Genomic DNA, 27882 nt, shown 5'->3' with positions numbered 1-27882 from the left:
ACTGTGAAATAATATTAATGTCCCTCGCCACAGAGAACCATGGGATAAGCTCCCAAGGCACACACGGCTGAATACAAGAACAGTGATGACATTCATACCTGGACTAGGCTAACACAGGTGCCAATTACCCATATTAAACATGCAGTGAAGACATATCTTTAGGCCTCAATTCTGCAAATACTTACACAAGTGCTTAACTTTACACATGTGAATTATACCATTAACTTCAGTGGGAATACTTGTGTGTCAAGTTAAGCATGTGCATAAGTATTTGCAGAACTGGGGTCTGTTCATTTGATTGCAGTCAAAGTAACTTCCACCAGTATGAGAAGAGTAAGGATAGATGAGCATAGGTAGATGCCTATAGGAATGTTTTTGGGCAACCACTTGAATCAAATTATGAGCCCAGTCTTCAGTGTTCTTCACATCTCAGAGTATGTCTTCATTGCAGAGTTAATCCAGGTCATCGCATTCATGTCTGGGCACCCAGATCAGACTAGCATGGGTGGGAACGGTCACACTGCAAAGTCCTACCCAAGTTACTGTGTCCTGCACTTGCTAGGACTTCTGGGGTCATATCCCATGGCTCTTTGTGATGCAGCAAGCTGAGTCACTCTGAGTCCCAATGAACAGTGGGAGAATTTGCCTGTCCTTCAGGGCACGCAGGGGGCAATTGTGGGAAGGCACTGAAGGACTATCAGCACTAGAGTGGTTTAGCATGCATCCTCGCTGCAAAATAAGCAGGTTACCAGCCCAAGTGAAAACAGCATTGAAGCTATAGCCTGTACCCCAGGACAGGACGCTCGTGTTGAAAGAACCACTAAAATCGGATCAGTGGGTTTTTCTGATGATGGGAAGGGTGTTGGTGCAATGCGCGAGTAAGAGCCTGGACTAACTCTGCAGTGAAGACATACTCTCACATGCTAAGTATGCAGTTTCTAGTTTTATTTTATGTTTACATAGAAACATTTTGTCCTGCAAAATTATACTCAGTTTAATGGAATTTAGCAAGAGTTTACATTAAATAATACGGTTTGAAGGAGGCAAAACATATTATGCTTAGACCAGGCTATTTTATTATATTTTTACACTTCAAAAATAAAATTAGTCATTGTTGGCACAGCTTCCACTACACATGAAATTAAACTTTCTTTTTTAAATAAATTTTGGGATGGGGAAATAATCTTGTGGATGACACTACATACCATTCTCTGAAACTGAAGTAAACAGTTATTTTTTCCCTGAAAATGCATCCATCTCAAACCTTAAAATATATTAGACCAATTAAGTTACTTTCTGGATTAATGTGCAGCAATGACCAAATCAAAGAAAAAAATGTAAACAGTCTATGGCTGGAAGTGGAAAGATGGTGAATCTTCATGAAACAATCTTTTCTTCTAATGCATCTTTCCAATCAAGTTTCCATAAAGCTCTGTGAGCTGCAAATGTGGTGTGAATTTCACACAGAGAAATATGGAAATTTTTGAAATGAGATTGTGCAACATTAGCATTTCCATGTCAGTTGGCATTTTGTTTCCCAATAGGCAGAGACTGATAAAAAATTCACTAAATGTCCAATGTGGATTTAAATTTTTTTTTTTTAACTTAATTGCACTTAGTTCCTTCAACTGAAGTAACTGGATTCGGAAAGCAGTTTGGATGGCTGATTGCATTTTGGTTGGGTGATGGAAGTCTTAGCACCACTGTCATTCTTTAATCTAAAAAGAAGAAGAAAAGCTGTAGGTTTTGTTGTCATTTCATAAAGAAAACAAAACAAATGAAAATACTACGGCAAAAAACAAGAGACCACCACAAATGGGTCATAATGTATACATAATGTATACATTTCATAGATTATCTACCGATACGTTTTCAGTGACAGTAGTCTGAATTTTCTCTGAAATTCTTTGAAACAGCACTGAGTCCTACAAAAAGTTATTTCCAAAGAAGAGCCTAACAAGCCACAAGCTTATTTAGGCCCCAACGTACAGGCACTTAGGCATGTGTTTAACTTTAGTACTATCAGGAGTCCCAATGGGACTTCCCACAATAGCAAAGTTAAATGTGTGTAAGTGATTTATAAGATCATGGCCCTAGCTCAGAGTACTGTGTAAACTGTAACAAGAAAGTATGTTAAGACACCTTTGTAACATAGTTCACAAAGCCTCACGAGCTCTGGGAAATTGTTTTAAGCATAGGGACAAGAGTTCTAATTCAGGCTCTGTTACTGACAAATTATTAAACCGTGGGCTTCTGTATAAAAGTGGGATGATACCACCACCTTTCCATAACACACTAAACACAGCTGGAACTAGAACTCAGGTCCTACAGATCCAAAAACACAGGTCTCAAAAAAAGACGACTGTCAGTTTAGAAGAACCTTTATATTTTCAAAGGTGCAATCCTGATAACAGAAGGCAAAAAGCCTTTACACATGCGCAAAGTGCCTGTCCCTGCATCTTCTGAAGTTAACAGCAGAAAACGCTTAAGGCCATCAGTGGGAGCAGGATTCGGTTTACAAGCCCTTTAAATTCAGTGGGAGTAGGACTGGGCCCAAAGCTACTGGCAACAAAAATTAACAATGTTGCTTAATTGCAACCTCTTTTCTTTAAACATAGTTGGGGGGAAAGTTTATCTATGTGGAAACTTTGAAGGGATGGTAATAAGCCAATTTTTAGTTGGAGTGATATGAAGAGACATTTTAAAATTTCAAACCATGGTTCTTTTCATTTAATGACCTGTAATTCAAAAAACAGTTTGACAAATTTTCCTCAAAACTCTGCAGAAATGTTCTCCTTTGTTTTCACAGTACATCTGGCAATTTTCAGATCAAATTAATTTTCCAATCCATAACAATAGGGATGATAAAATAGGGCTGTCATGGAAGCTGACTGCAAACCTTTATTATGGAGAAGCTGCCACCTCTCCATAATCAACATTCTAGAAAGTCTGTTACAAAAGCATCGTACCTCTGTGACAACTCCTGCAGCTATAGTGGATCCGCTGTAGCGTAACATAAACCTTCCAAGTTCTTTAAAATCTTTGTACAATTCCAGGGCAACAGGCCTTTGTGTTTGTAGTTCTATTAAAGCATTCTGTCCTTTAGTCAGGACCCTGCAAATAAAATATTAAAACACCCAATTTTTATATCTATCAATATATCTATAAAGTAATAATGAAACATCTGTCAGCAGATACAAAATTTAATCCAATTGCAAGTTATAGATTAATACATTGTAAGGCCAGCAGGGATCACTATGATAATTGAGTGTGACCTCAGGTTTAACACAAACCATAAGACTTCCCTGAATTAATTCTTCTTTGAAAATCTTTTAGAAAAACATCCAATCTTCATTTAAAAATTTTGAGTGACAGAGAATCCACTATCCCCCTTGGAAAATTTCCCTCACTGTTAAAGATTTGTGCCATATTTCTAGTCTGAATTTGTCTAGCCTCAACTTCCAGCCACTGGATCTTGTTATACCTTTCTTTGTTGGACTGAAGAACCTTCTATTATCAAATTTCTGTTCCTCACTTAGGTACTTACAGACTGTGATCAAGTCACCCCTAACCTTCACTTTGTTAAATAAAATAGATTGAGCACCTTGCGTCTATCACTATAAGGCATGTTTTCTAATCCTTTAATCATTCTCATGGTTCTTCTCTGAACCCTGTACAATTAATATCCTTCTTGAATTGTGGATAGTAGAACTGAACACAGTATTCCAGCAGCAGTCACACCAGTGCCAAATATAACAGTAATACAACCTTCCTAGTCCTACTCAATATTCCTCTGTTTATACATCCAAGGATAGCAGTAGCCTTTTTGGCCACAGTATTGCAATGGAAGCTCATGTTCAGCTGATTACTCACCCTAACTCCCAAGACTTTTTCAGAGTCATGGCTTCCTAGGATAGAGAACCCCATCCTGTAAGTATGACCAAAACATTCTTTGTTCCTAGACATTATGAGTGTACATTCGGCTGTACTAAAATGCATATTGTTTGCTTGCACCCAGTTTACCAAGCCATCCAGATTGCATTTGATTGGTAACCTGTCCTTTTCATTATTTGCCACTCCCCCAAATTTTGTGTCATCCACAAGCTTTATCAGTGATGATTTTGTCTTTTCTTCCAAGTCACTGATGAAAATGTTAAATGGTGTTAGGCTAAGAACCAATCCCTGTAGGACACCATTAGAAACACACCTGCTTGATTATGATTCCCCATTTACAATTACATTTTGAGACCTATCAGTTAACCATGCTTTTATGCCATGTTGATTTTGTATCAATCTAGTTTTTTAATCAAAATGTCATGTGGAACCAAGTCAAATGCCTTACAGAAGTCTACATATATTACATCAACATTATTATCTTTATCAACCAAACTTACGATCTTATTGAATAAAGATATCAAGTTAGTTTGACAGGATCTGTTTTCCATAAACCATGCTGATTGCAATTAATTATATTATTCTCCTTTAATTCATTATTTATCAAGTCCTGTATCAACCATGCCATTATTTCGGCCAGGAATGAAGTCAGGCTGACAGACCTATAATTACCAAGGTCATGCCATTTTCCCTTTTTAAATAGTGGCACAATATTAAGCTTTCTTTCAGTTCTCTGGAACTTCCCCAGTGGTCCAATACTTATTGACAATCAGCATTAATGGTCCAGAGAGCGCCTCAGCCAGCTCTTTTAAAACTCTTGTATGCAAGTTATCTGGACCTGCTGATTTTAGTAGCTGCTTGCTTAGCATTCTCAATTTCTGTTGAAATGGAAAGTATTTCGTGGTCATCGTATGATATGAATACACCATTTGGCTTTTTCTCCAAAGGAGAAATTTTTACTGAATACTTCTACCTTTTTTGCATTATTATTGACTTCTTATTATATTGTATTATTACTATTATTTCAATCTAGTAATGGACCAATACCATTGTTAAAATTCCTTTTGTTCCTAATACACTTTTAAAACACCTCCTTATTGTCCTCAACTCTGCTGGTCATAGATCTCCTTGTGTCCTTATGCTTCCCTTATCAATTTTCTACAAATCCTATCTTGGGATTTATATTCATTACTATCAACTTCCTCTTTTTTCATTTGTTATATATTACAGTTTTTTTTTTTAAATAGCTGCTTTCACTTCCCTCTAAGTCTAAGCCAACCAATGCAGCCTTCTTTCCCAAATGAGGCTTTTTGGACATCTATTAAAATGTTCTTGAATAACTCCCAATTATCATTCATATTTTTCTGTTTAAATGATTTCTCCCAACTGATTTAGCTCATAAATTGTTTTCAGCTTTGTGAAATTGTCCCTTTTAAAGCAGACAACTCTAATTAGAGAATTTTTGTAAACTCCAGCTGAACTAAGAACTCCCTGTGCATTTTCCTTTCAGATTACTTAAATATTGCTTCATCTATTCATGTTCTGAAATAAAATGTAACTTAAGAGCTCTCTCCCAACTTTTTATGCTATTACTAAATGCCCCACATTGTAGATAAATTTTTCCAGAAGATGGATGTGCAGTCTCTTTCTAAATTGCTGTTAATAATTAATGATGTTTCATTTACATAGCATTTTTCATCAAGATGCATGTCAAAGTGTGTTACAGACACTAGAAATTACAGGAATTAAATGCTTCAACATGTGGAATAACATGGAACAACTGTTTAACAGTGCACAGTACTACCACACAACAGCTTAGGGCAAAAAGGAAAAAATGTTGTGTCCAACTGAAATTACAGGTTGGATTTTTAAATTCAATCAAGCAGAATGTAATTACCCAAGAGGGATATTGTTTAAGCACCAAGGCTAATAACGCTACTCTTGTGAAAGATCAAAGAATATTTAATGACCACAAGCAGTAGGATCTCAGTTTTAAGTCTCATGCAAATGACAATACCGCCAAGCTGGGACACTGATTTAATACTGCTTTAGACAGATGAGTGGCCTCTACTGAATCACTATCACCTCCATTTTTCCCCTAGTGGTCACCCAACCAAGTAGTGAGTCAGCCTATCTCTGCTTAGCAGAAAAAAAAAAATCAGTGTGAGATGAGAGAGAACAGTGCATAATACTGAGGGGCATCGATGTCATCTCTTCTCTAGAGACAAAACTCACAAATCTTTTTTCTGGGATTCAGGATTTCCTCTGCATTTCTTTTCAGTGCGAGGTCCACTCTGGGAGTGGGCCATTTTGGTAATGTCACAGCCATGCAACAATATGTCAACCGTATGGCTTTAATCAACCAGTATCCAAAGCCATACTGTAGACCGGGGTCGACAACCTTTCAGAAATGGTGTGCCGAGTCTTCATTTATTCACTCTAATTTAAGGTTTCGCGTGCCAGTAATATATTTCACCGTTTTTAGAAGGTTTCTTTCTAGAAGTCTATAATATATAACTAAACTATTGTTGTATATAAGGTAAATAAGGTTTTTAAAATGTTTAAGAAGCTTCATTTAAACAAATTAAAATGCAGAGCCCCCAGACCGGTGGCCAGGACCCGGGCAGTGTGAGTGCCATTGAAAATCAGCTTGCGTGCCCCCTTTGGCACGCGTGCCATAGGTTGCCTACCCCGCTATATACTCTATCCTGTTTCAGGAAATAAAACTACAGGAGCATGATCTAGTGAACAGGGCACTGAGGTGGGAATCAGGGAATCCATGTTTTATTCCTGACTCTGCTAATGACCTGTTGTGTGACACTGGGCAAGTCAATTCACTTCTCTGTGCCTTAGCATCTGTAAAACAAGGATAAAGATAGATACTCACCTTGCTTTATAAAATGCTTTGAGCTCTACAGATGAAAAGCAGTATATAATATGTAAGTATATTATTACTTTATCTTTAAACAGAATATGTTCAGTAATAATATGATCCAATTTGTTTTATATTAACCAATTTGAATCTGTCAAATTTCTATTGTAATTAATGTTCACCTCACAAATACTTACTTAGGTTTTTTCTTTGTGACTTCGCCAGTACTCTTGTGAAGGATACTCAATAATCGTCTAATAGTGGCAGGCTCACTTACGGTTTGATAGTGTAAAAGCACCTAAAATAACAATAGTTTACTTTTTTCGGTTAGTAACTTACATTTTAAAATTCTACATTTACACCTCCCTACATTTTAAGAGCTTGAAAGATCCTCAAGGTCTAAAGTTTGACTTCTGAAAAATTCTGTCTACTGATGCACATGCCAAAATAAAGAACTGGCCTAATAGTAGCACAACATGCTGGCATCAGTATAAAATCCCTTGCTTTACTTATGGACATTCCTCAGTGAAGCATTTGTACCTCATGTTCACAAACCCTCTCTGGGTACGTCTCCACTGCAATCTGAGGTGCAATTGCAGCACATGTATTCATACCTGAGCTAGCACTAGCTCGAGTAACAATAGCTATGAAGCAGTGTAAGCAAGGGATAGCCTCTTGAGTATATATTCAGGGTCCCAGGCAGACTTATACAACCCATACTGCTATGGCTACAATGCTACTGTTACTCAAGCTAGCTAGATCCAAGCTAACTCAGCTGTATCAGTGCTTGCTGCAATGGCACCTCAAATTACAGTGTAGACATGAACACTGTCCTTTCAGTCAGAGCTTATCTCCTGGGGAGCCACATCCTGGACTTTATGGGATCTCTGTGGACATGACTGCTAGATCACTCTTACGGGTTATACTTTTACACATTACAATAAATACTTCATTCGCTTTTTAAGTTTTTCGGTTACTATCTATTTTTTAACCCTACCACATCAGTGCAGTCCTGTGGCAGGTACTGAGATTTTTAGGTAATTTACCGCCAGGTGAATTTCTACAATCACTCCTACATTGTCTTATTAATGACAGGCCTGGGTGAAACCAGTGGGTGTAATCCCCACATTCTCTGAACAGGGCATATCAACATATCAGAAACAGGCATCTGCCTCCAAAGCTGTAACTCTGCATCCTCTTTAAACTACAATCTGGAATTTCAAGAGAATGCCACTGATTTCGCAATTTTGTTTACTACGTTTTTCCTCTCCCTGAGTATGAAATTCGTTTTTATCAACAAGAATACTGAGCCACCTAGAAAGAAAATCAGAACATTCAAAGAGAAGAATATTTCAAGACTTACAGGGAATCCTTTAGTAATGGGGACATCAATATTAAAGATGAGGACTCGAGCTCTGAAACGAGTGCAGGCTTTGATGGGTTCCTTGAGACCACAAAATATACAGCCAACACTACAAGAGGAAGAAAAAAGACAAATATTCAGATAGCATATTGGAAAAATGTTAAGCAGTGTATTTTTAAGTAAACACTAAGTAAAAGAAGTGACACATTAATATGCTCTATGTGAAAAGAAAACATCACACTATTAAAGAACCCAGTCAAGTGCATTACTACAGGATATAAAAGTTGTTTTGTGGGTGAACACAAAGAATTATGGCAAGATCCAAATGGACAAGTACCTCCACTGCTCAAATTCTTCTGAAATGACATTATTTGGTGAGAAAAGACACTTAGGAGAATAAATTAGCCTGTCACCCAGAGGTCATCTCTCGGCAAGATGGGATGGGTAAATTTGCAGTGCTGCTGCCTATTATTTACCTGTTCTATGGCTTGAGGGCTTCAATCTCCAGCATTGTCAAACCTCGCAACTTTCATCAGCACTATGTTCAGTTGCAAAAAATAAATCCACCTTCATAATAGAGCTATATTGAATTTAAGAAGAGCAACGGGCAGCGTTAAATCAAGAAACCATGTTTCTGTGGGCAAAGGGAAATACGGTGAGCATTGCCCTGTGTCGCTCAGTACTAACCAGATCTCCACTAACACAAAAACATACAGAAAGAAAACCAATGCCCTATCGCGTGAGTACATCACTTTGTTACTCACGCACAATTACATCAGTTGTACCCTTTTAAACATGACCATAAAAAAGACTTTGGTCAAGGGGTCTGGGCAATGCAACCATGCCCTAGGAATTGGACAGAACAAAATACCAACAATTTCAATAGACCTGAAACTTAAGGACCTCTACTTCCCAAAAATTTACATCACCCAAGACAAACAACCTACAGAACATGGACAGCACAAATCCCACACTAACTCCGTTTGACAACAACACGAGGACTTCTCAGAGGAATACAACCACTGCAGTGAAGGAAATCAAAAGAACTGTCTTCTTTCCTTTCATAAACAAAGTATAAATTTGCACAAATATAGAGGCTAGAAGTATTTGGTCAGACAGCTTGAAAGATCCATGTGAGTTTGGCAGTCTGACCCGGAAGCAGAAAAGAAGCCATATGAATTAGGTTACCAACCATGTTGCATGAATAGTAATTTACAACTAGCCAATACTCATTGCAACAGTTGTAGCAAACACATTGTTAGAAATGAGTAGGTGAAATATGCTTATATAAACCATTTATTAAGTAAGCCCGGATCAATCAAGTTAATTAAAAAATTGACATCTGTTTCCCAATAATTTAGAAACAGGATAAGTGGCTAAATTTATTGAATGAATTGTTCATTACAAATAGTTTGGCCATTTTTAGTTACTGGTACCAGGCTTGTACGTGCTAGCAATTTAGACATGCTTTGTTGTCTGGATGATTAACAATTTGGTGAATTCTTGGTAAATCTTTTATATTATATAAATTCTAAATATAATATTAGAGTAGTCTCTGAAGTTCCATTTAGCAATTAAGATGTATGTTTTAAGATTCCAAGAATGGGAAGCATAAGCAAAAGGCTTTTACAATCACTTCTGCCAGTATTAGGGTGAATTAATCACGAACACTAACAGTGTTCTTCTGAGGCTGCCGTTGCACATGCAGCAGATGTTTCCAACGTTTGTACATGCAGGCCAGGTGATATGCATCACTTTGGTTTTAAATATCCTGGTAACCAAATCATTCTTCAAGTAAACCGCTGACTGTAAAGTGTAGTAGTTAAAAGGTTTTTCATTAAAAACAAACCGTTGCTTAGACTGAAACTCAGATTTGGACTCACTTGATTTTGATGATATCCATGCCGGTCAAAGTGAGACTAACGTGATCTCCTGCTGCAGCCCAATCAACTGGTTCATCATGCAGTGTGATTCCTGGAAATGAGTAAGAACAGAACCTCACAGTGAAGTACCTAGGTTCTGAGCTACAAACAAACAGTTCTGTTTGGGCCATTTGTGCTTCATCAACCATTACTCATCAGTTTTCAATATGAATGGGCTGAGAGTAAAAGCTTTTGACTAAAAGCACAGAGGAAACAATTTTTTTTGTCAGGACTTATCGCTCTCACTCCACCCTGTATATTAATATGGCTTTGTCTAAGTCATGGGAGTGGACCTGCTGCTAGTCACACAGCGCAGATGATGCGGTCTCGAAAATACTACTGTGCACTAATACCACAGTGCTTGCCCCACCCATCCTCTGATGTACATGCATATTTTAAACTGCCTTTCATGTTCCTTAATAGTTCTAGTGGCAACTTTCATTTACCCTAAGTGGGTTAGCGCTCTCTCTCTCTCCGTCATAGAAGAATGCAACAAATGACTTTGGGTTGCAGCATCATGTTATCTATTAGAAAGCATTTAAATAGGTATTCTATTCTGTTTGTGATGTATACACTCCTGGGTGTAGACCAGTGGTCTCCAACCTTTTTACACCCAAGATCACTTTTTGAATCTAAGGGCAACCCAGGATCTACCCATCCTCTTCCCTGAGGCCTGCTCCTTTTCCAAAGCCCCGCCCACTCCAATCCCCCCTCCGTCACTCGTTTTCCCACATCCTCACTCACTTTCACCAGGTTTGGGTAGGGGGTTGGGGTTCGGGAGGGGGTGAGGGGTGCAAGCTCTAGGAGGGAGTTTGGGTGCAGGAGGGGGCTCTGGGCTGGGGCAGAGTGTTGGGGTATGGGAGGGGGTGCAGGGTGCTGGCTCTGGGAGGGGGCTCTGGGCTGGGGCTTGAGGTGTAGGAGTAGGTTCGGGGTGAAGAAGGGGGTATGGGTTACTGGCTCCGGGAGGGGGTTCAGGGTAGGGCTTGGGGTACAGGAGGGGGTATGGGGTGCTGGCTCAGGGAGGGGGCTCAGGGATGAGGGTTGGGGTGTGGCCTTCTGCTGGGCAGCACTTACCTCCGGCAGTTCCCAGGCAGTGGCAGGTGCAGCAAGGCTAAGGCAGGCTCCCTGCCTACCCTGGTCCCACACCGCTTCTGGAAGGGGCCAACGTACCCCTGTAGCCCCCAGGGGAGACGCGGGGGCATGTGGCTCCGCGCGCAACCCCTCTCTGCAAGCACTGCCCTCGCAGCTCTCCCGGCCAATGGGAGCTGCAGGGGCGGTGCTTGCAGGCAGGAGCAGCATGGGGGGGGGGATCCCCCCCCCCCCCCCCCCACCGAGGGGGTGGGGGCTGCACTGGCTGCTTCCGGGAGTGGCATGGGAGCAGGGTAGGCAGGGAGTCTGCCTTAGCAGCAGCCACACTGCACAACCGGAGATCGCGATCGACTGGGAGATCCTCTAGGATCGACCAGTCAATCGCGATCAACCAGTTGGTGACCACTGGTGTAGACTTATGGGTGAGAATAAAAAATTCATCATGACTTTTAAATGAATTATATTGATCCGAAGAAAGATAAGTGTTAGCAAATTTTTCATTTTATAAATACTGCACACATCCACAGACCTAGGTCTGTTTCACTGCAGATCACAACAATTTAAACAAAAAACATTTCATGTTAACATGTACCAAACTGTATTTCTTAGTTTGCAAATCTGTCTCTCCTGCTCCCTTCCAGAATAGGCATACAGTGTCATTCAAACTCAAGAATGTCAATGTCATGAGGAACTACTTTGTTAAGCCATGTTGATAATTACTTCACCTACAGGTGGCACTCCCATACACGGATAAATGAAGTTCAGACTTTTCTTTCTGTTAGAAGTGATAAGCTAGTAGCATACAAGTTAGCATGCCTCAAGTTTGTATCGAAATATAAATATATTAAATTATTTTCTCCTCCTTACATGTAAGCATTTAATAAATGGCTCCAAATCCTCAGCTACATTTGAGCCACTATGTGATGCTCCAGCCCCAGATGGATCTTCCCAACATAGGATGGGGGATCCTCAGATGACGTAAACCTCTCATAGTAGTTTCTGTGCTACCTCCTCCTCTCCTGCAACCTGTGTAGGAAAGTGGCCAGGGCATCCCCGCACTTAGCTTGCATATAGCATACTCTGACTGCTGTAACTTTCCCTTGGACTCTAAGTTGCACTAGGAACCAGAGCAACAGAGTACACTGGAGAAAAGACACATATAAACATATGTTTTAAACCACTGTTATTTTTCATCTAGTTCAAATATACATAGCAGGGCATATCTACACACTTTGCTACTGCAAACTGCATGAAGATTTTGTTGATTTTGTTCCAACACATAATAGTGTCATGTTTTTCACTTCTGTTCCATGTAATGGAGAAGTATTTGCACCTTAACATTTTTAAATGTACCAGCCATTACTTTGCATATTAATATGAGTGCACAAATATTTTGAATTTTTCTTCATGAGGGCTAAATTGTTCAGTCATTCGCCAGTGATACAAAACAAATAATAAATTTAGCATCGACTCTTCCATATGACCAAATCAGAAAAATGAGTTTTAATTTCCCCCAATGCTGAATACTATACACTTCATTGTTGACACAAATAGATATTCAGCAATTTTCCTCAGTTATGCAACTTTTTACCATCATCAGAAAAATATACCGAAACAAAACTTATTTTCAACACAAGTTCATTCCCTCTTCCATTTGTTGATATAGGAATTAAGAAAATTGTGAAAAAATAAAATTAAATGCTGAAAACTTATCTGGCATATTTTGAAAGGGAAATATGATTTAATACTCTCTTGTTCCTTGAAATTTTTAAGACTGCAGAAATATATTTGCAATTCTCCACTGAGCACCTGGGATCCAGTTGGGCTGCTAAGTGCCTCCATCCCCAGCAAGGAATGTCTTACAGCACAACAGGATATAAAACACTTCAGAAGTTAAGATTTACCTGCAAGGGCTGTTTAAAACCCACACAAAAATAGCAATGCTCATAAGTAAATCTGACTACTAATGATTTTTTGTGTTTCATACATTTTATAGCTATTAACTGCAGAACTCTCATATTTTCACTGAAAAAATCATGAGGCTTACAAATTTGGAATAACTAGCACTGTAAAAAAGATGAAAAACCATATGAACTTTCACATATCTTTCAAAGACAGATATTTATACTGTCACATCTAAAATTCGTTTATGCTTTCACATGTTATGTTTGACAGTTAGTATCAGTTTGACAACCTGTTACCATTTCAGTAACTGTTTCTAGACCAGTATTGACCTGAAAGTAAACAAGCTTTTGAATACTTTACCTTTTGCAGTGCAAGTTTCATTGGGAGGCATAGCCAGAAGTCGGTCTCCAGTCTGAATATAGCCTGCTTCTATTTTACCAGTCACACAAAATCCAGATCCTTGGTCTGTAATAAGCATGTTAATCATTTAAAATAATAAAACAATTAACTATATGGTAAGGTGCATTTTTATATACAATTAACCCATTAGCAATGTAGACAGATTTTAATGTGATAAAAAGCATTTTTCTCAGCTGAGTCAGTATTCATTACTTGTAAAGTCACCAGTTTTACATCACACTGAAAACAAACCATTAATTCCAAAACCCCTTGATCTGATATTTTTCTTAACTAAGGGCAGAAACCCTGTACTTTAAAAGTCATGTGGTTGCATAAAAATCCAGTTTTTAGCTTTTTGATACAAGAATTAGATCATTAGCCTATTTGATTTTAAGCAGCCCAAACACTATTTACAGATAAAAAAATATTTACTGAGACACCTTAATAAACCCTCATGCATGTTTATTGTCCAATGAACCAGAAATTCTGGAAGCTCTATTGGCATATTTTACACTCTCAGAAAGTCAGCTAAAGATTGGTTTTCTACCCAAACTTACCACAATAATGGTGGATGAGTGTAGCGTTTTTTATGAATAAAGTTGTATTGGATTTACAAAGTATATTTCTCATTTTGAAAGTCTATATACTGGTGGGTACATTTCTAGTCATATGAACGTTCACATTGGTTATTTATTAAAAAGTGAGCGGTATGCTACTGTTCTTGCTCTTACTGGTACACTTGAAGCAAAGTTCTTTCTCCCAAACTATGGAGACTGCATATATGCAGGTATGTTTTGTTTCAGACAAAACGTCTTTTTAAACAAAGTTTTTAAAGTTTCAGTGTGCATCTGGAAACATTTCTTTTATGTATGTATGCTATGTTCATCAGGAGGCATAGAATAACATTTCCTCCTTTCCTACTCATTGCCATTACTATACAGTGCTCCAGCATATGTACCTAGAGAAGCATTACCAGATGTGCCAATGGGCCATTTTTCCTTCCATTAGAGCAAACTTATAGATGAATTACTGTGTTGGTCAAATGATAAAAAACATATAACACCCCAAAAGTGTGGAAAGTGAGAGAACTGTGTAGGTTAGGGAAAAAAACTAAAATCAAAAACGATGAGCCCAAATTTCAAAGTTGGATGTGTTCAAAACTAGCCTTGTAGGCAAAAGTGTGATCTGTATGTGCAACTATAATAATATTTACTATTTAAACAACAGACCCTATATCTGTAAACAGGGACATACTTCCCATAACCACCACCAAAAATAAATTTGGCAACCGCAGATTTTTATAGAGTAGGTTTACTGAAATTATTCATTTTACTTCATTAGTATATCTGTAAAACTAAGCTCAATGCAAAATTAGTTATTGCAAATAATAAAGCCTTTCATCATAAAGGTTCTCAATGAGCTTTACATACTATATACATAAAGCAACACTGTAATGACGTTTACTCTGGTATGCAACACTCAGTACAGTCATGGTGGTGGCACTGAAAATTTTGGCCAAGGTACTGGGACAAACCCTTATTTAGTGTTACAGTATTTAACATGAGATCCTCAATGTTCTTGCAGAGCGGATAGGTACTAAGTTTTTTAAGGTCTCTTTGAAAAAGACCCATTCCCAATCTGCATGGACTGCATTTTTCTACCATTGCCAATATTTGAACCTGGTTCCATTTTCACTGGCTTTTTAAACCTGATGTTCAGATTACTATACTATCACTCTAATTCCAAGTAAGTACACACTATACAAACAATATGATAAATTCTTAAAGTTTCAACAGTAAAACAATACAATTTATGATGTAGCAATAAATTAATGGTTACTATGTCAGGTTGGATATTAAATCTCAGATCATGGTGTCACTTAGTTATGGTCTCAAGGAATAAGAACTGGATTGGAAGCCAGGACCCCTGATTTCTATTCCCCATTCTGCAACCAACTCATTGTATGACCATGAGCAAGTCACAATCTTTTACCTCAGTTTCTCTACCAGTAAAATGTGAATAATACATACAATAATAAACATGCTTTGCACACAGAAAAGAAGTATAATCCCCTGAACAGACGTCTCGTTACACTTATTTTATTGTCAGATTTTTAACAGTAATAAGAAATATGATTTTAAAATAATTTAAAATTATTTCAGAATATATACATACACACACACATTATGTGTGTGAGTGTGACAGAGAGAGATTTATTTACATCTTCAAAATGACCGGTCAAATAAAATTTATACACAGTAAAACCAACCTTTAAAAACGTCAGACACGCATAATCTAAACGGTTTATCCACTGATCTCTGTGGTGGCTTGAAACAATCTGAAAAAAAAAAAATTGATGATACCTTGAGATCCTGTATTTAGTAATCAAAATGACCATCTCACAATTTCTCACCTAAGTATTCAACTATATTGCATTGTATTTCTCCCCCCCCCACACTTTCCTCCCCCAAAAAGAACATTTTTGACATAAACAAGATTACAATGTACCAAATAAATATTAAATCAAGAAGAATGGCACACTCACCAATTTGTTCTAACAAACATTTTCCCTTATACCATTCAGTGAGTTCACTTGATTGACAGCTTGTGACTAGATTTTCACCACCAAGACCACTTGTAGGGATATAAGCTACATCGGACTCCTAATTAAGAAAACAAAACAAAACAAAAAAATCCTCTAAAATAAATATACAGTGTATCTCTAAAATGGTACCTTCATAAAAAGCAACAGCAAAGAGCACATTTTCAATATTATAACTGTTTTTAAGCTTATGGACACTTTGCTTACTATTCCACATTTCTCTTGAACGAAAAAGAAAATATTTTGCCCGATAAGATAATACTCAGCCTCTATTAAGATGGACACTCAATTTATTCAAAATTTGAAGGCCTTTTTGGCTGATCCAGCTTCCTTCTATTTACTGTACATCAAAGCAATGAGACAAACACAGAAATATAGGTTACATGTCAAGGCTGCAACTTTATTAACTGTAATCAACAACTGAACTCAGCGAAGAACCCCTAAACCTATCCCTCAACTGGCAGGAACATTCCAGTGCAGGCTGCTAGTTTGCCACAATGGCACAGATTCACAGATTCCAATACCAGAAGGGACAACTGTGCTCATCCAGTGTGACCTTCTGTATAACACAGCCGATAGAACTTCCCCAAAGTAATTCCTAGAGCATATCTTTTAGAAACACATCCAATCTTGATTTAAAAATGGTCAGTGACGGAGAATCTTATTACAGCTCCTGGTAAATTGTTCCAGTAGTTATTCACCTTCACTGTTAAAAATGTACACCTTATTTACAGTATGAATTTGTCTAGTTTCAACTTCCAGCCATTGGATTATATTATACCTTTCTCTGCTAGAATGAAGAGCCCATTATTAAATATCTGTTCTCATGCAGGTACTTATAGATTCTGAGCAAATCACCCTTTACCCTTTTCTTTGTTAAGCTAAATAGACTGAGCTCTTTGAGCCTATCACTATAAGGCATCTTATAATCCTTTAATCATTTCTTTTGACTCTTCTCTGAACCCCTTCCAATTTATCAACATCCTTCTTGAATTGTGGGCCCCAGAAATGGACTCAGTATTCCAGCAGCGGTCACACCAGTGCCAAATACAGAGGTACAATAACCTTTCTACTCCTATTTGAGGTTCCCCTGTTTATGCATCCCAAGATCACATTAGCCCTTTTGGCCACAACATCGCACCAGAAGCTAATGTTCAGATAATTATTCACCATGACCCCCAAATATTTTTCAGTGTTCTGCAAGAGGAGGTGCGGAATGTCCAGGAGAGGGATCATTGGGCACGATGAGAGCTGTGACAGGTAAGTCTGTCTCGGCCAAATAGGAGCAATCAGAATGACGTAGGGTACCTCTTTCGGGAAGCCTGACAAATGAAGCCACGACGTTCGTCGCATCACCGCAGCCATGGAGATGGACTTAGCTGCCATGTCGAGTGCAGACTGCAGCAATGTCTTTGCCACTAATTGATCCTCCTGGATAATGGCATTAAATTGGTCGCGGTATGCTTCTGGCATCTTTTCAATAAAGTCATTGAGTTTTAAGTAATTTATGTATTCATATTTCGCTGTGAGGGCCTAGTAGTTGGCGATATAAAATTGTAGAGTGGCTGAGGAGTATGCTTTTCTACCAAAAAGGTCAAGACGCTTGCAATCCCTATCCTAGGGAGTAGCCCTTGACTGGTGTTGTCAGCCCCAGGAGTTTACAGCGTCCACAATGATGGGGTTGAGTGGCAGATGGGAGGATAGGAATTCAGATTCCTTAGCAGGGACATAGTATTTTTTGTCCGCTCGCTTGCAAGTTGGCAGCACTGATTCCGGGTTCTGCCACACAGTCTTTGCCGGGTCTAAAATGGCCTCATTAATCAGGAGGGTGATCTTTGAGGAGGAGGTATAGTGGAGGATTTCAAGGAGTTGATAGTAGGTGTCCTTGACTTCCTCCAATGGTATCTAGAGAGTGTCTGCCACTTTCTTTGCCAGCTCCTGGAAGGGTTGAAAGTCGTCTGCCAGAGATGGTGGAGAAGGCATGACGGCTTCATCTAGAGAAGGAGGAGAATATGGTTCTCGGTACCGGCTTCCTGTTCCTCAATATCTTGAAGCAGTTCTGAAGCTCTGGATGCTGTGGTCAAGGAGGTATGTCTCGAGGGCTCCCAGGCAAGGCTTGAAGTCTGAGAGGCATGCTGGCGATGCACCACCCAAGGGTCCCAATATGGCCATTGGGTTGGTGGTGGCACCCATGGGTGGCCGTATCAAGATGGTGTGGGGAGGGGCATCTGCGGGTATATCCATGGGCTCTGGTGGTAGTGAGTACCATATGGAGCTTGGGAGGAGTACTGAAACACTGCCTCCTCTGGCTCACTGTCTGAACCCTCACTAGAGGGCAGAGGGCAAGGTATGGCAGTGGGGATACTTTCAGTGTTTGGTGCAGAGGTCTCAGTACCGAGAGGAGGGGAATCTGGTGCATTCAGCATGCAAGGGTCTCTGGAATGGCGGGAGTCCGCTGGTACTGATCATCCCAGCATCGGTGGTGGATGGGGATCTTGCCCGCACTGGTCGCTCCAGTACCGGGCAAGCCATCACTGGCATCTTTTTAGAGGAGTGTTTACTCCTGTCCTTCAGTGCCAATGACTCGGTGCCCATGCCCATCAGGTCCGGGGCCTGTCAGTAGTACTGGCTGCTGCTGGCCTCCGTGAGCCATGGGTATCTTTGGTACCAAGACCATGAGATGGTTTCGGTGCTGAAGATACCGAGCGATATGGTGATCGCTTATGGCTATCTCAGGACTCACTGTGGGGACATCCCTCTCTCTTCTGAGATCATTTATGAGAGGGGTCCGCAGCCTGTTTCCTCGACCCACAGCCCTTAGACATAGAAGGCTGTGGGGAAGACTCATGTCTACCAGGCAACCGTGGTGGGAGAGCTGCCTCCATGAAGATGATCTTCTGGCAGACCTCTCTGTCTTTGTGAGCCAGAGTTGTTGACAAAGACCTCACATTTGTTGTATGAGGCAGTGAATGCACTGAGTGCTTTTCCGCAATCGGGATCGCCTCTTTATTAGTGAGGCATTTTTTGAAGACCGGCATACTGGGCACACCCCATTGGCGGGGGAAGGGTCCCTGACAGGGGAGAAAAAGCAGGAAAGAAATTAAAGTATTTTTCCCTCCCTCCAATAAAATAAGAAAGAAGAAGACTACAACTAGAACTAGGAGACTAACTATAGGTACGTAAAATAAAATGATAATCTTAATGGACTGCTAATGGCTCCGTCTCTAGCCAGGGGCTGCTGAGAAGGAACTGAGGGGGTTAGCCTGCATGTGCTGACTAGCGCAGCATGAGGAGATACAGCACATGTGCAGGCCTAATGGACATTGCTACCAAAATTCTCTGATCAGCAGCGCAGGGACGCAAGCACACCTACAGTGGAGCACCGATAGGGACACTACGCAAAGACGAAACCTCACTGCTTAAGACATTAATGCACATATCCCTTGACAGATAATGCAATATCCTGGATAAACCTTACAGAATTAAGCTAAACCTTACTGAATTAAATGCAACACCTTTGTGGGCAATTGTATTAACAATGCAATTACTTATATGTTTTTGCGAGATTGTATGTAATGTCTCTAGGAGACGGGGGCATGCTATTGAAATTCCTCTGGTTAGCAGCCTCTCAAAGCTTTATTCTGGTGAAGGGAACCATTGTCTGGCTGATTACCTAGTCACAGTTTCTTCAAAGGTTCAAACTGGATTCTCAAGAGACCAACAGACAAAGAAAGGAGGTTGAGATAAATAATCTGGTGGTGAACTGATTCAGGGCTTTTATTCCGATCCAGTAAATGGGCAGGACCTCCAGTCCACGGAAGGCCCCAATCCTTAGGAAAGGGTTGGAAAGATTTTGGCTACTTAGGCCCCATAAGACTGTGTTCTTGTTCAGAGCAAAGGGTGTGGTGAACTTGAAACCACAGGAAATCCTCTGGGCAGGGATCTGAAGGACTTCTCTTTATGTTGGAAGGGGTGATCTTTGGTAAACTTATTAGTATGCATGTGGTCTCTTTTACTGTTTTTAATGTTTTCTCTGCAGTGCTTTTGCCTTAAGAATAAAATAGGCTTGATTAGAAAGAACTGTATGGTGATTTATAACTGGGGCAAATACATTGTGTACAGTCTCTGGGGAGAGGAGCAAAGCATGCCCTGCTTAGGCAGACTGTCTTTTGCTGGGAATAACACAGGGAAAGCAGGAAACTTGTCGGTCTGGAATACCCTGGTCAGATGGGAGCGAGATGGGGGTCTCTACCCAAGAAAGGCACCAGCTGCAGAGCCGGAAGCCTGAAAGTGGGTGGTCTTGCTGGACCATAGAAGGGAAATATAGGTGCAGTTGCCCTGAACTGTGACACTGTAACAGTGTCATCCAAATCCCCATCAATATACAAGGCAGTTGGCAGAGGGTGCTAATTGACTGAGTAGAGATACAGCTGAGGGGCTAATTGGGTGGAAGGAATCACAGCAACTGTGACTATATAAGCAGACAGGAAGGAAGTGCTAGGGAGGAGAGTAGGGAGCCTGAAGGAAGGCAGGACTAGCTGCTGCTAATCCTGTACTCTTCCCCAGAAGCAAGTGGAGGAAGCTGGCTACTCTCTGTGAAAAATATGTAAACGACACTCCCGGACGTGGCCTACTGAAGGGATGTAATAAAGTACAGGGGTGGTTAAGAACAGCTGGAGCAGTTACTGAGGCAGGAAAAGACTCTCAGGAGATCCCATGACACCTCCCACCCCATCATGCATGACAATGTCAAGACCAAAGCCTGCTTCCTTCTCAAATGAGAAGGGTCCCAAAATTGCACTTGCTAACTCACAATCTGTATTATCTTGCAACAGTCTACAGTAACTCCCTAAACAAGACTTCTTGGATACCAGAAGGAAGATGTATAAAAAGTAGAAAGTGGTTTGTCAATTCTGTCTTGATGAAAACATCCCTTCCAGACTCCAAAGAAGGCAACTAGCCACAACTCTGGCATCCCAGGAGATCTAAAGGAAGAGGAGGCTGGGACTGCTGGAAGGGCACCAAACACTCGCTGTCCACACCTGACACTGCCTAAGTACCCACTAGTAGGGCAAGTGGGGTACAATTCGGACTCTGCTATGTCCCATGAACCTGCTAATGGGTTCAGCACAGGGGGCACAGCAAAAACCCAGACCTTGCTGATATGCCCAGGCAAAACTGATAAAAACTCATCCCACCTTGCCCCAGTGTACCAGCAAGGTGTGAACAAAGTGCCAAAGACCTGTGAAGGTATAAGGGATGGTATACCCCTCGGTTCAGAGGCTAGTGGCTGGCTAATTAAACCCTACCCATTGCACCTAGAAAAAGACTGGCAACTGTCTGTCTGTCACACACACACACCCCAAGCGACCGTGAACCGTTGATCCTGCTTTTCATTAAGTAGGCTTGAAATAAAAATCCCACAGCAATGAATATGACTGAAAACTATCCTCCCTGGATTCTGTGAGGACCCTAGGCAGGATTTTCCCAGAGAAGGAGCTGGCTCTGCAGACACAAGCCTGGATCCACCTGGAAGAGGGTGCTGTATGGGAGGCCCCAATCCTTTACAAATCTCATAATCTTAAATTTACTTTACCTTAAAGCCAGCTTGTTTAAGAAACTGGCCAAGTTTACTGGTAATTTCCTGAAATCTCTCCTGTTGCCAATTGACCTAAAATAAAAACATATTTTGATAAAAAATACTGGATTTTGGCATATTCTTCTATACAAATTACATTGACCTCTTATACTGTACCCTGCCTAAGATCTTCTATGAAAACTTCAGTTCAAAGATTAAGCCTAATGAATAAAATGTTCATAATGTTTCTTCCATATTTTGAGAAAGACAGCATAGAGCACACTATGAAAGATGATGAATTGAGGGCCTTATTTCTACAACGTAGTATGTACCTGAATTCAATGGGGCTGTGTATAGGCACAGAAATTTGCACATCTGGAACAAGTTGTAGGGTAAATTTGCAGTTCTACTTCATGTCTAAGATACTGTAAATTAACTTGTTCATGAACAGTACCCCTGATTTTGCTTTTTAATTCACACAGGTATAAAGGCAAAACAAAAGCAGACTCAACAAGGATTTCTTAGATTAAACGTATTTAGTAATAAATTAAAACTAAAATGTAAAATAAGGGTAATATTAAATAAACAGCATGTTTTGAGCACATGCAGCAGCATGCCTTACAAGTGACTCATTGGCACCCCAGGAGGCTCTGCAACTGTCATCAGGGTGACAATCCCCATGACAGAAGTTTACCCCAGTAAATTTCAGCAGGATTAATTACAGAATACCCTTTGGGGAGATTTAAAAAAAACACAAAGGGGAGTTACGTGTCCAACTCCCATTGACTTTCAATGGGAATTTAGCACCTAACTACCCCTTGTTGCTTTTGAAAATCTCCCCCTTCCTGGTCGATATGCTGAGTTCATAGGCTTCAGAAGAATGTTTTCTTTCTGAACACAGACATTATGAGAGCTGGTAACTGTGTAAAGAATGAGGGAAGGACAAACCTTCTGGCCTCAGAACACAGATTCCCTTAATTTAGGGCACACAGGAAGGGACAAGACTGTTCACTAAAGAAAACTATTAAGCAAGTACCTGGTCCATTTTATTGACTGCAACTGCCAGTTGTGTTACTCCAAGAGAGCGAACCAATAACCCATGTTCTCGAGTCTGTCCACCAGTCTCGAACCCTGCTTCGAACTCCCCCCTGCTGGCATCCACAACCAAGATAGCCACATCAGCCTAGGTAAGAAAAAAGATGGTTAGGAAAATAATTTCTACAAGAGGAATGGATTATGGATAAATATGGTCCTGACTGGTCACACAAAAACACATCTTAACCTTCTATGCTCACCAAGAGAATATCAGCATGACTTCAGTTGAGTGAGGATTGATTTTTAGATCACTAATGTGGACAGGGAAACAATGAGACATGTACACCACAGTATGGTTAAATATAGAGACAGCAACTTTATTAAAACTATTAACCAGCTGGAGCTACTATTAAAACTCCCTGACAGAGCTGTTCCAATGTGGATTTCAAATGGGCATCAAAGGGCCTGGGTTCTACTAACCTGAGAATGGGTATGAGGGCAACGTCTTCTCTGTGCTCTCAGGCCTGCCCAGGAACCCTGGGTCCAAGCCAGAGTCCCAGTTCATGCCCTTTCTCCACACAAGTGATAAGAGGGATAAGATGAGGTGAGTTGAGCCACACACCAACTGACACAGAGACATATCATACCTCATCACTCTGTAATGTCATGCCAATGCCTAAGCACCCCTTAGGTTACAGGGAACTCACATCAGACTCTCGTTTAACCAACCAACCACACCTCAAAACTGCCAAAGCTGCAACAAATAAAATTTAACCCTCCAAATATCTACAGTTGCCCTAAAAAAAAAAAACTCTTGGGGATGAAAAATGCATAAACTATTTTATTAGCACTGTGTACTATAAGACAGATCACGGCCTTTGATAGGGCTGCTTTGCATTTTGCAGAACAGCAGTTGGGGATTCCCTCAGAATGGCAAAACTCCCAATTACTGTAGAGCCATCAGAGTCTATTCTACACCACCTCTTTACAAACACGTCCTCATAGTGCTGGGAGCATGGCAATAGCAGACCTCCAGAAATCTCCGACAGCAGAATATCACTCAAGCCTCTAATTACATTAAAGGCTAGAATGGCCCCTGGCAGCCCTAAGGATGGAGGGAGTGTAAAGGAGGATTAAAGATTCCTCTGTCCCACCTAATCTTCACCTGCAGACCAAAGCTCTGGTGCATTTGAAGATCTGGACTTGCATATTCTCACCATGTTACTTACTTGTACAGTCACCAATATGAATCAATAATTGAAATAGAATTAAAGAAAACAGTACAGTTAAGTGCAGCATTTTTCAGAATTTCTGAGATTAAAGATCCCCTTTTCTACTTTAAAAAAAAATCATGGACATTCTGTAACATGCATAAGCATCCACACCATAAAAAACCCCACATGCCAGCAGATCTGCCATAGACCTGCTATATGATTTTGGGCAACTCAATCTCAGTGTGCCACAATTTCTCCATTTGAAAAATTGTGATAATATCCACCTTTGTGATGCACTTTGAGACCTTACATAAGGCCCTCTATACCAGTATGGAGTAAGACTCATTATAATAAATATGACTAGGGAATTACTTTTCAAACAAATATATAGTAATGAGATTACAGCCAAAATTTGCTTCTTGCCTGTCACTGAAACTTTGGCAATTACGTCCGCACAACAGTTTACTCAGACTTTCCTGCAGGCCATTATAGTGTCAGTTTCTAAGGACAACTAACTGGCAAAAATGTAAAACGGACATTGTAAAATAGGAATTATTTCTAATATGAAAGAAAACATTACAACACATTTTAACTTCAAACAGTCGAACCAGTAACAGGAATATGGACTGTATCGTGCACAGCAGAAGCAGCAGCTCAAAATAGTACTTTGTGCGAACCAAAACTGACTATCCTGACTTCTCTGTATGTAAATTATCAATTCTGTTAATAGCTGTTTTTTAAATTTAAATCCCTGCTTTTAAAGAAAAAGATTATCACATACATTTAAATGTATATAGCCATATATATAGCTTTGTTAATCTCTCTCATTCAATTTATTTAAAAAAATCTGTACAAAAGCTGTAGCTGCCCTTACTCTCAATCTTACAACATAAACACACACAGCAACACTGAAAAACCAAACATTCACAAAGGAACAAATTTAATTCAGCCCAGGCAACCAGCAAGAAAAGCTTCCTTCCATTCCTCTTTATTCTGAGAACATACCCTCAAATCCTCTCCAAAAAACACTATTAAATTGATGGTAGCTTTTGAAGCATGCCTGGCAGGTCATCAAATTCAGGCTATTTCAAACCACATTGCAGAGCAAGTTCCAGAGTCCCAGGACTCTCACAGAGAATACCCTGCTGGCAGTCCCCTTCATTTCATAACAGGGGAAAATCCAGCTCAAGCACCTCTGCAAGACTGCAACTGTGGCAGTACGTCAAGTGGTGATCTCTCTGGCAGGCAGGTCTCAGCCATTCAGGGCTTTAACATGAAACTTCACCCGGAGACCAACAGAAAGCAAATGCAAATCCCAGAGCACTAGTATCATGTGCTTCCAGCAAGATGGCCCAGTAAGCTAGCCAATGCAATCTGCACCAGCTTCAGTCTCCTGAATGTCTTCACCTGTATACCCACATAGTATGTTATCTGCTGTTTTCACTCAAAGCTTCTTACAACACTTTACCCTATAAAACTTTTTCAGCACTACCCGTTGAGCAGTACATACATTCAAGTTTGAATATTTAAAGCTAAGCTGTTCTTGGAGTTATCCTAGTGCAATAAAGTATTCAAAGTAGTTCATTAATAAACGTGAAAACCTTTTACCTCAATATAGTTGACTAACCTAAAATACTGCCTTTAAAATTTCCAGAAAAGAATGTCAGCTTTCAGTTTAGAAAAAGCATAAGATATTTCAGTTTCTAAGACTCCTTTCCTTCCTGAAATAAAGACTTATTTTCCCCATATTTTTTCTACAGGTTAGGAAGCACAAAATAAATTTACATTTATGATATTTTGAACAGAACAGAATAAGATTAACTGATCATATGCAGTATATAAACTCTGTTAAAGATTCCACTACTTTTTTTTTTATTTAAATGTTAGATTCAAATAAAGTAGAATACTAAATTATAAAACATCACATTATATTTGATAGGTGCAGTTAAGAAATGTTTGCTACCTGTGCAGCTCCTGTGATCATATTTGGGATGAAATCTTTATGGCCCGGAGCATCCATCAATGTAATAACTTTAGTCTTTGTCTCAAATTTGGTCATACCCACATCCATTGTTACTCCCCTTAAATAAAACAAACATGTAATACACCATTACAACTGCTTCCAAAGTTCTCCACACAAAGTTATTAAACTTAACAAATCAGAACACTGTGGCTGCTATTTGATTTAACCAGTACTAAATTTTGGCCAATTTAATAAGTCTATTTGTGGCACTGACTTTCCCTTTCATTGGAGAAACTATCCATCTGCATCAGAATTTCATCTTAAAGAAGTTAAGAAAGCATATGTTGCTGAGAGAAGTTTTACTCTTCTTCCCCTTTATATGCTGCTTTGCTATGTATAAAGATATTCAAATCTAATTCTGCTATGCCAGGCAGGAGGGGAGATGTATAGTCAGCCAAAAAATGCAGATAGGAAAAGTACAGGTAAACGGTTGAAGTCCTAGAGGCTGACAATATGACAGTTGTATACAATAATGGATTATGTCCTCGAATCAAAGAACAAGTAGCAAAGTTCAGAATTAACTACTAAAGCGCAAAGCAGCTGTCACATTTTGTAAGTCAGTATTTTGAAGTTCTCCGCCCCTGAAAAAATAAGCATCAACAGCAGCAAGAGCACAACCAAGAAAAAATTACTACGTATACAACTATAGGAATAAGATTATATTTTTGTAAATGTCCCCCCGCATTCACATATGCCTGTTATAATTCAGAAAGGACAGAATAGTTCTGGACTCAATTCTAAATTTGACTAAATAGCACCCGTGGGAAATTGCCTTGGCCCATCCATTTTTTAATCATGACACCAAATGACAGCAAAGAACTATTTAAATATTTGAGGAGAGCTTCAGAACACTTTAGTTTTAAAATATTGGCTTGAGAGTGGAAAAGGATGAGGGAAAAATCATTCAAGAAGTTCTTAGCCTGTTTTGAGGGTGGAAATTATCTAAGTTTCCCTTAAAACATAGAATAAATCTTTTATTTATAGAAATAAAGGCAAAAAGACATTGCTTCCATTATATACGTCCTGATGCTTAATAACACTTTCGTTTTAAGGCAACATTTAGAAATATTTTATTAACAGACGGCCAAATTCTATTTTCAAGGTTTTAAACTTTGAGACAAAAACCATTTTTCACATTTTTGTCTGCAACACTGATTTTTGGTTGACTGGTTTTTTTGACCTTTTCACACACAAGCCTGTATTGAACATATGTACGGGAAGACTGGCAAATGCAGAAGTTTAGTTATAGGTATGAACACTGTACAAGTTCATTTCTCTTTTATTTTTTAAAAAGCTAGTCTCTCTGCAGCCCATTCCTCTGCATCAGTTTACATTTTCAAGGTTATCTATGCAACCAGAGGAGCTTTAATACCATGATACCATGGGTGATGAGCATGACATAAAAATACAATTACATTAGATAAACAAATTTCTCTCTGTGGTTTTAAATGAAACCTAAGATACTGGTGAATACCACAAAAACTGTGGTAAGATATTAATTCTACAGTTTAGTTCATGTTTTTCTGAACACAGATCATTGTCCACAGATCCAAATTATACAGTTTTAAAAAGCCATTTTATGAATTTTTTAAATTATCCACATCACTTCCTCCTCATGTATTTCCTCACTGTAATACAATTTAAAATGCATTACACAGAAAAAGTATTTACACATTTTATTTCAATGTAATATGTCACTGGCAGGGACTTTTCAAAAATAGTTCTAATATTAATTTAACGAGTCAGATATAATAGACCAAAAATGTCACCTTCCTTAAACTCCTCACATGTGCTGGTGCCTTGATCAAACAAATTCTATCAGTTCCTCATACTGAGGATGTTAACAACAACAAAAAATACCTAACTTCTCAATGGCATTCCATTTCCACAACCAAGAAAAGACACTGACTTTTCTTTCAATGGTGTAGATCTATGTACACAGAGGATGAAATATTTCCTACCCAACATTTTACTCTTAAAACATTT

The 27882-nt window shown here is 39.4% G+C and overlaps 1 protein-coding gene across 3 annotated transcripts in view; it reads right to left on the bottom strand.

Annotated features, from left to right (window-relative positions):
• Nucleotides 1-1053: 1053 nt before the first annotated feature.
• HBS1L (HBS1 like translational GTPase) overlaps nt 1054-27882 on the bottom strand; it is a 105439-nt gene continuing 78610 nt past the window's right edge. For all 3 annotated transcript variants that reach the window (XM_024208021.2, XM_026649805.1, XM_024208040.3), the window contains 11 exons: nt 25837-25954; nt 22661-22807; nt 21643-21717; nt 15990-16107; nt 15714-15782; nt 13406-13510; nt 10013-10103; nt 8130-8238; nt 6964-7064; nt 2970-3114; nt 1054-1718 (listed from right to left, as the gene is read on the bottom strand). In XM_024208021.2, the coding sequence (XP_024063789.1) occupies nt 1707-1718; nt 2970-3114; nt 6964-7064; nt 8130-8238; nt 10013-10103; nt 13406-13510; nt 15714-15782; nt 15990-16107; nt 21643-21717; nt 22661-22807; nt 25837-25954 (1090 nt within the window). In that variant the 3' untranslated portion in view covers nt 1054-1706. The remainder of the gene's footprint in view (nt 1719-2969; nt 3115-6963; nt 7065-8129; nt 8239-10012; nt 10104-13405; nt 13511-15713; nt 15783-15989; nt 16108-21642; nt 21718-22660; nt 22808-25836; nt 25955-27882) is intronic.

This window comes from Terrapene carolina, unplaced genomic scaffold (assembly GCF_002925995.2).
Source record: "Terrapene carolina triunguis isolate 2854851 unplaced genomic scaffold, T_m_triunguis-2.0 Scaffold85, whole genome shotgun sequence".
Taxonomy (NCBI): Eukaryota; Metazoa; Chordata; order Testudines; family Emydidae; genus Terrapene; species Terrapene triunguis.
The sequence above is the reverse complement of the archived record's forward strand: the minus strand, read 5'-3'. Positions and strand labels throughout refer to the sequence as shown.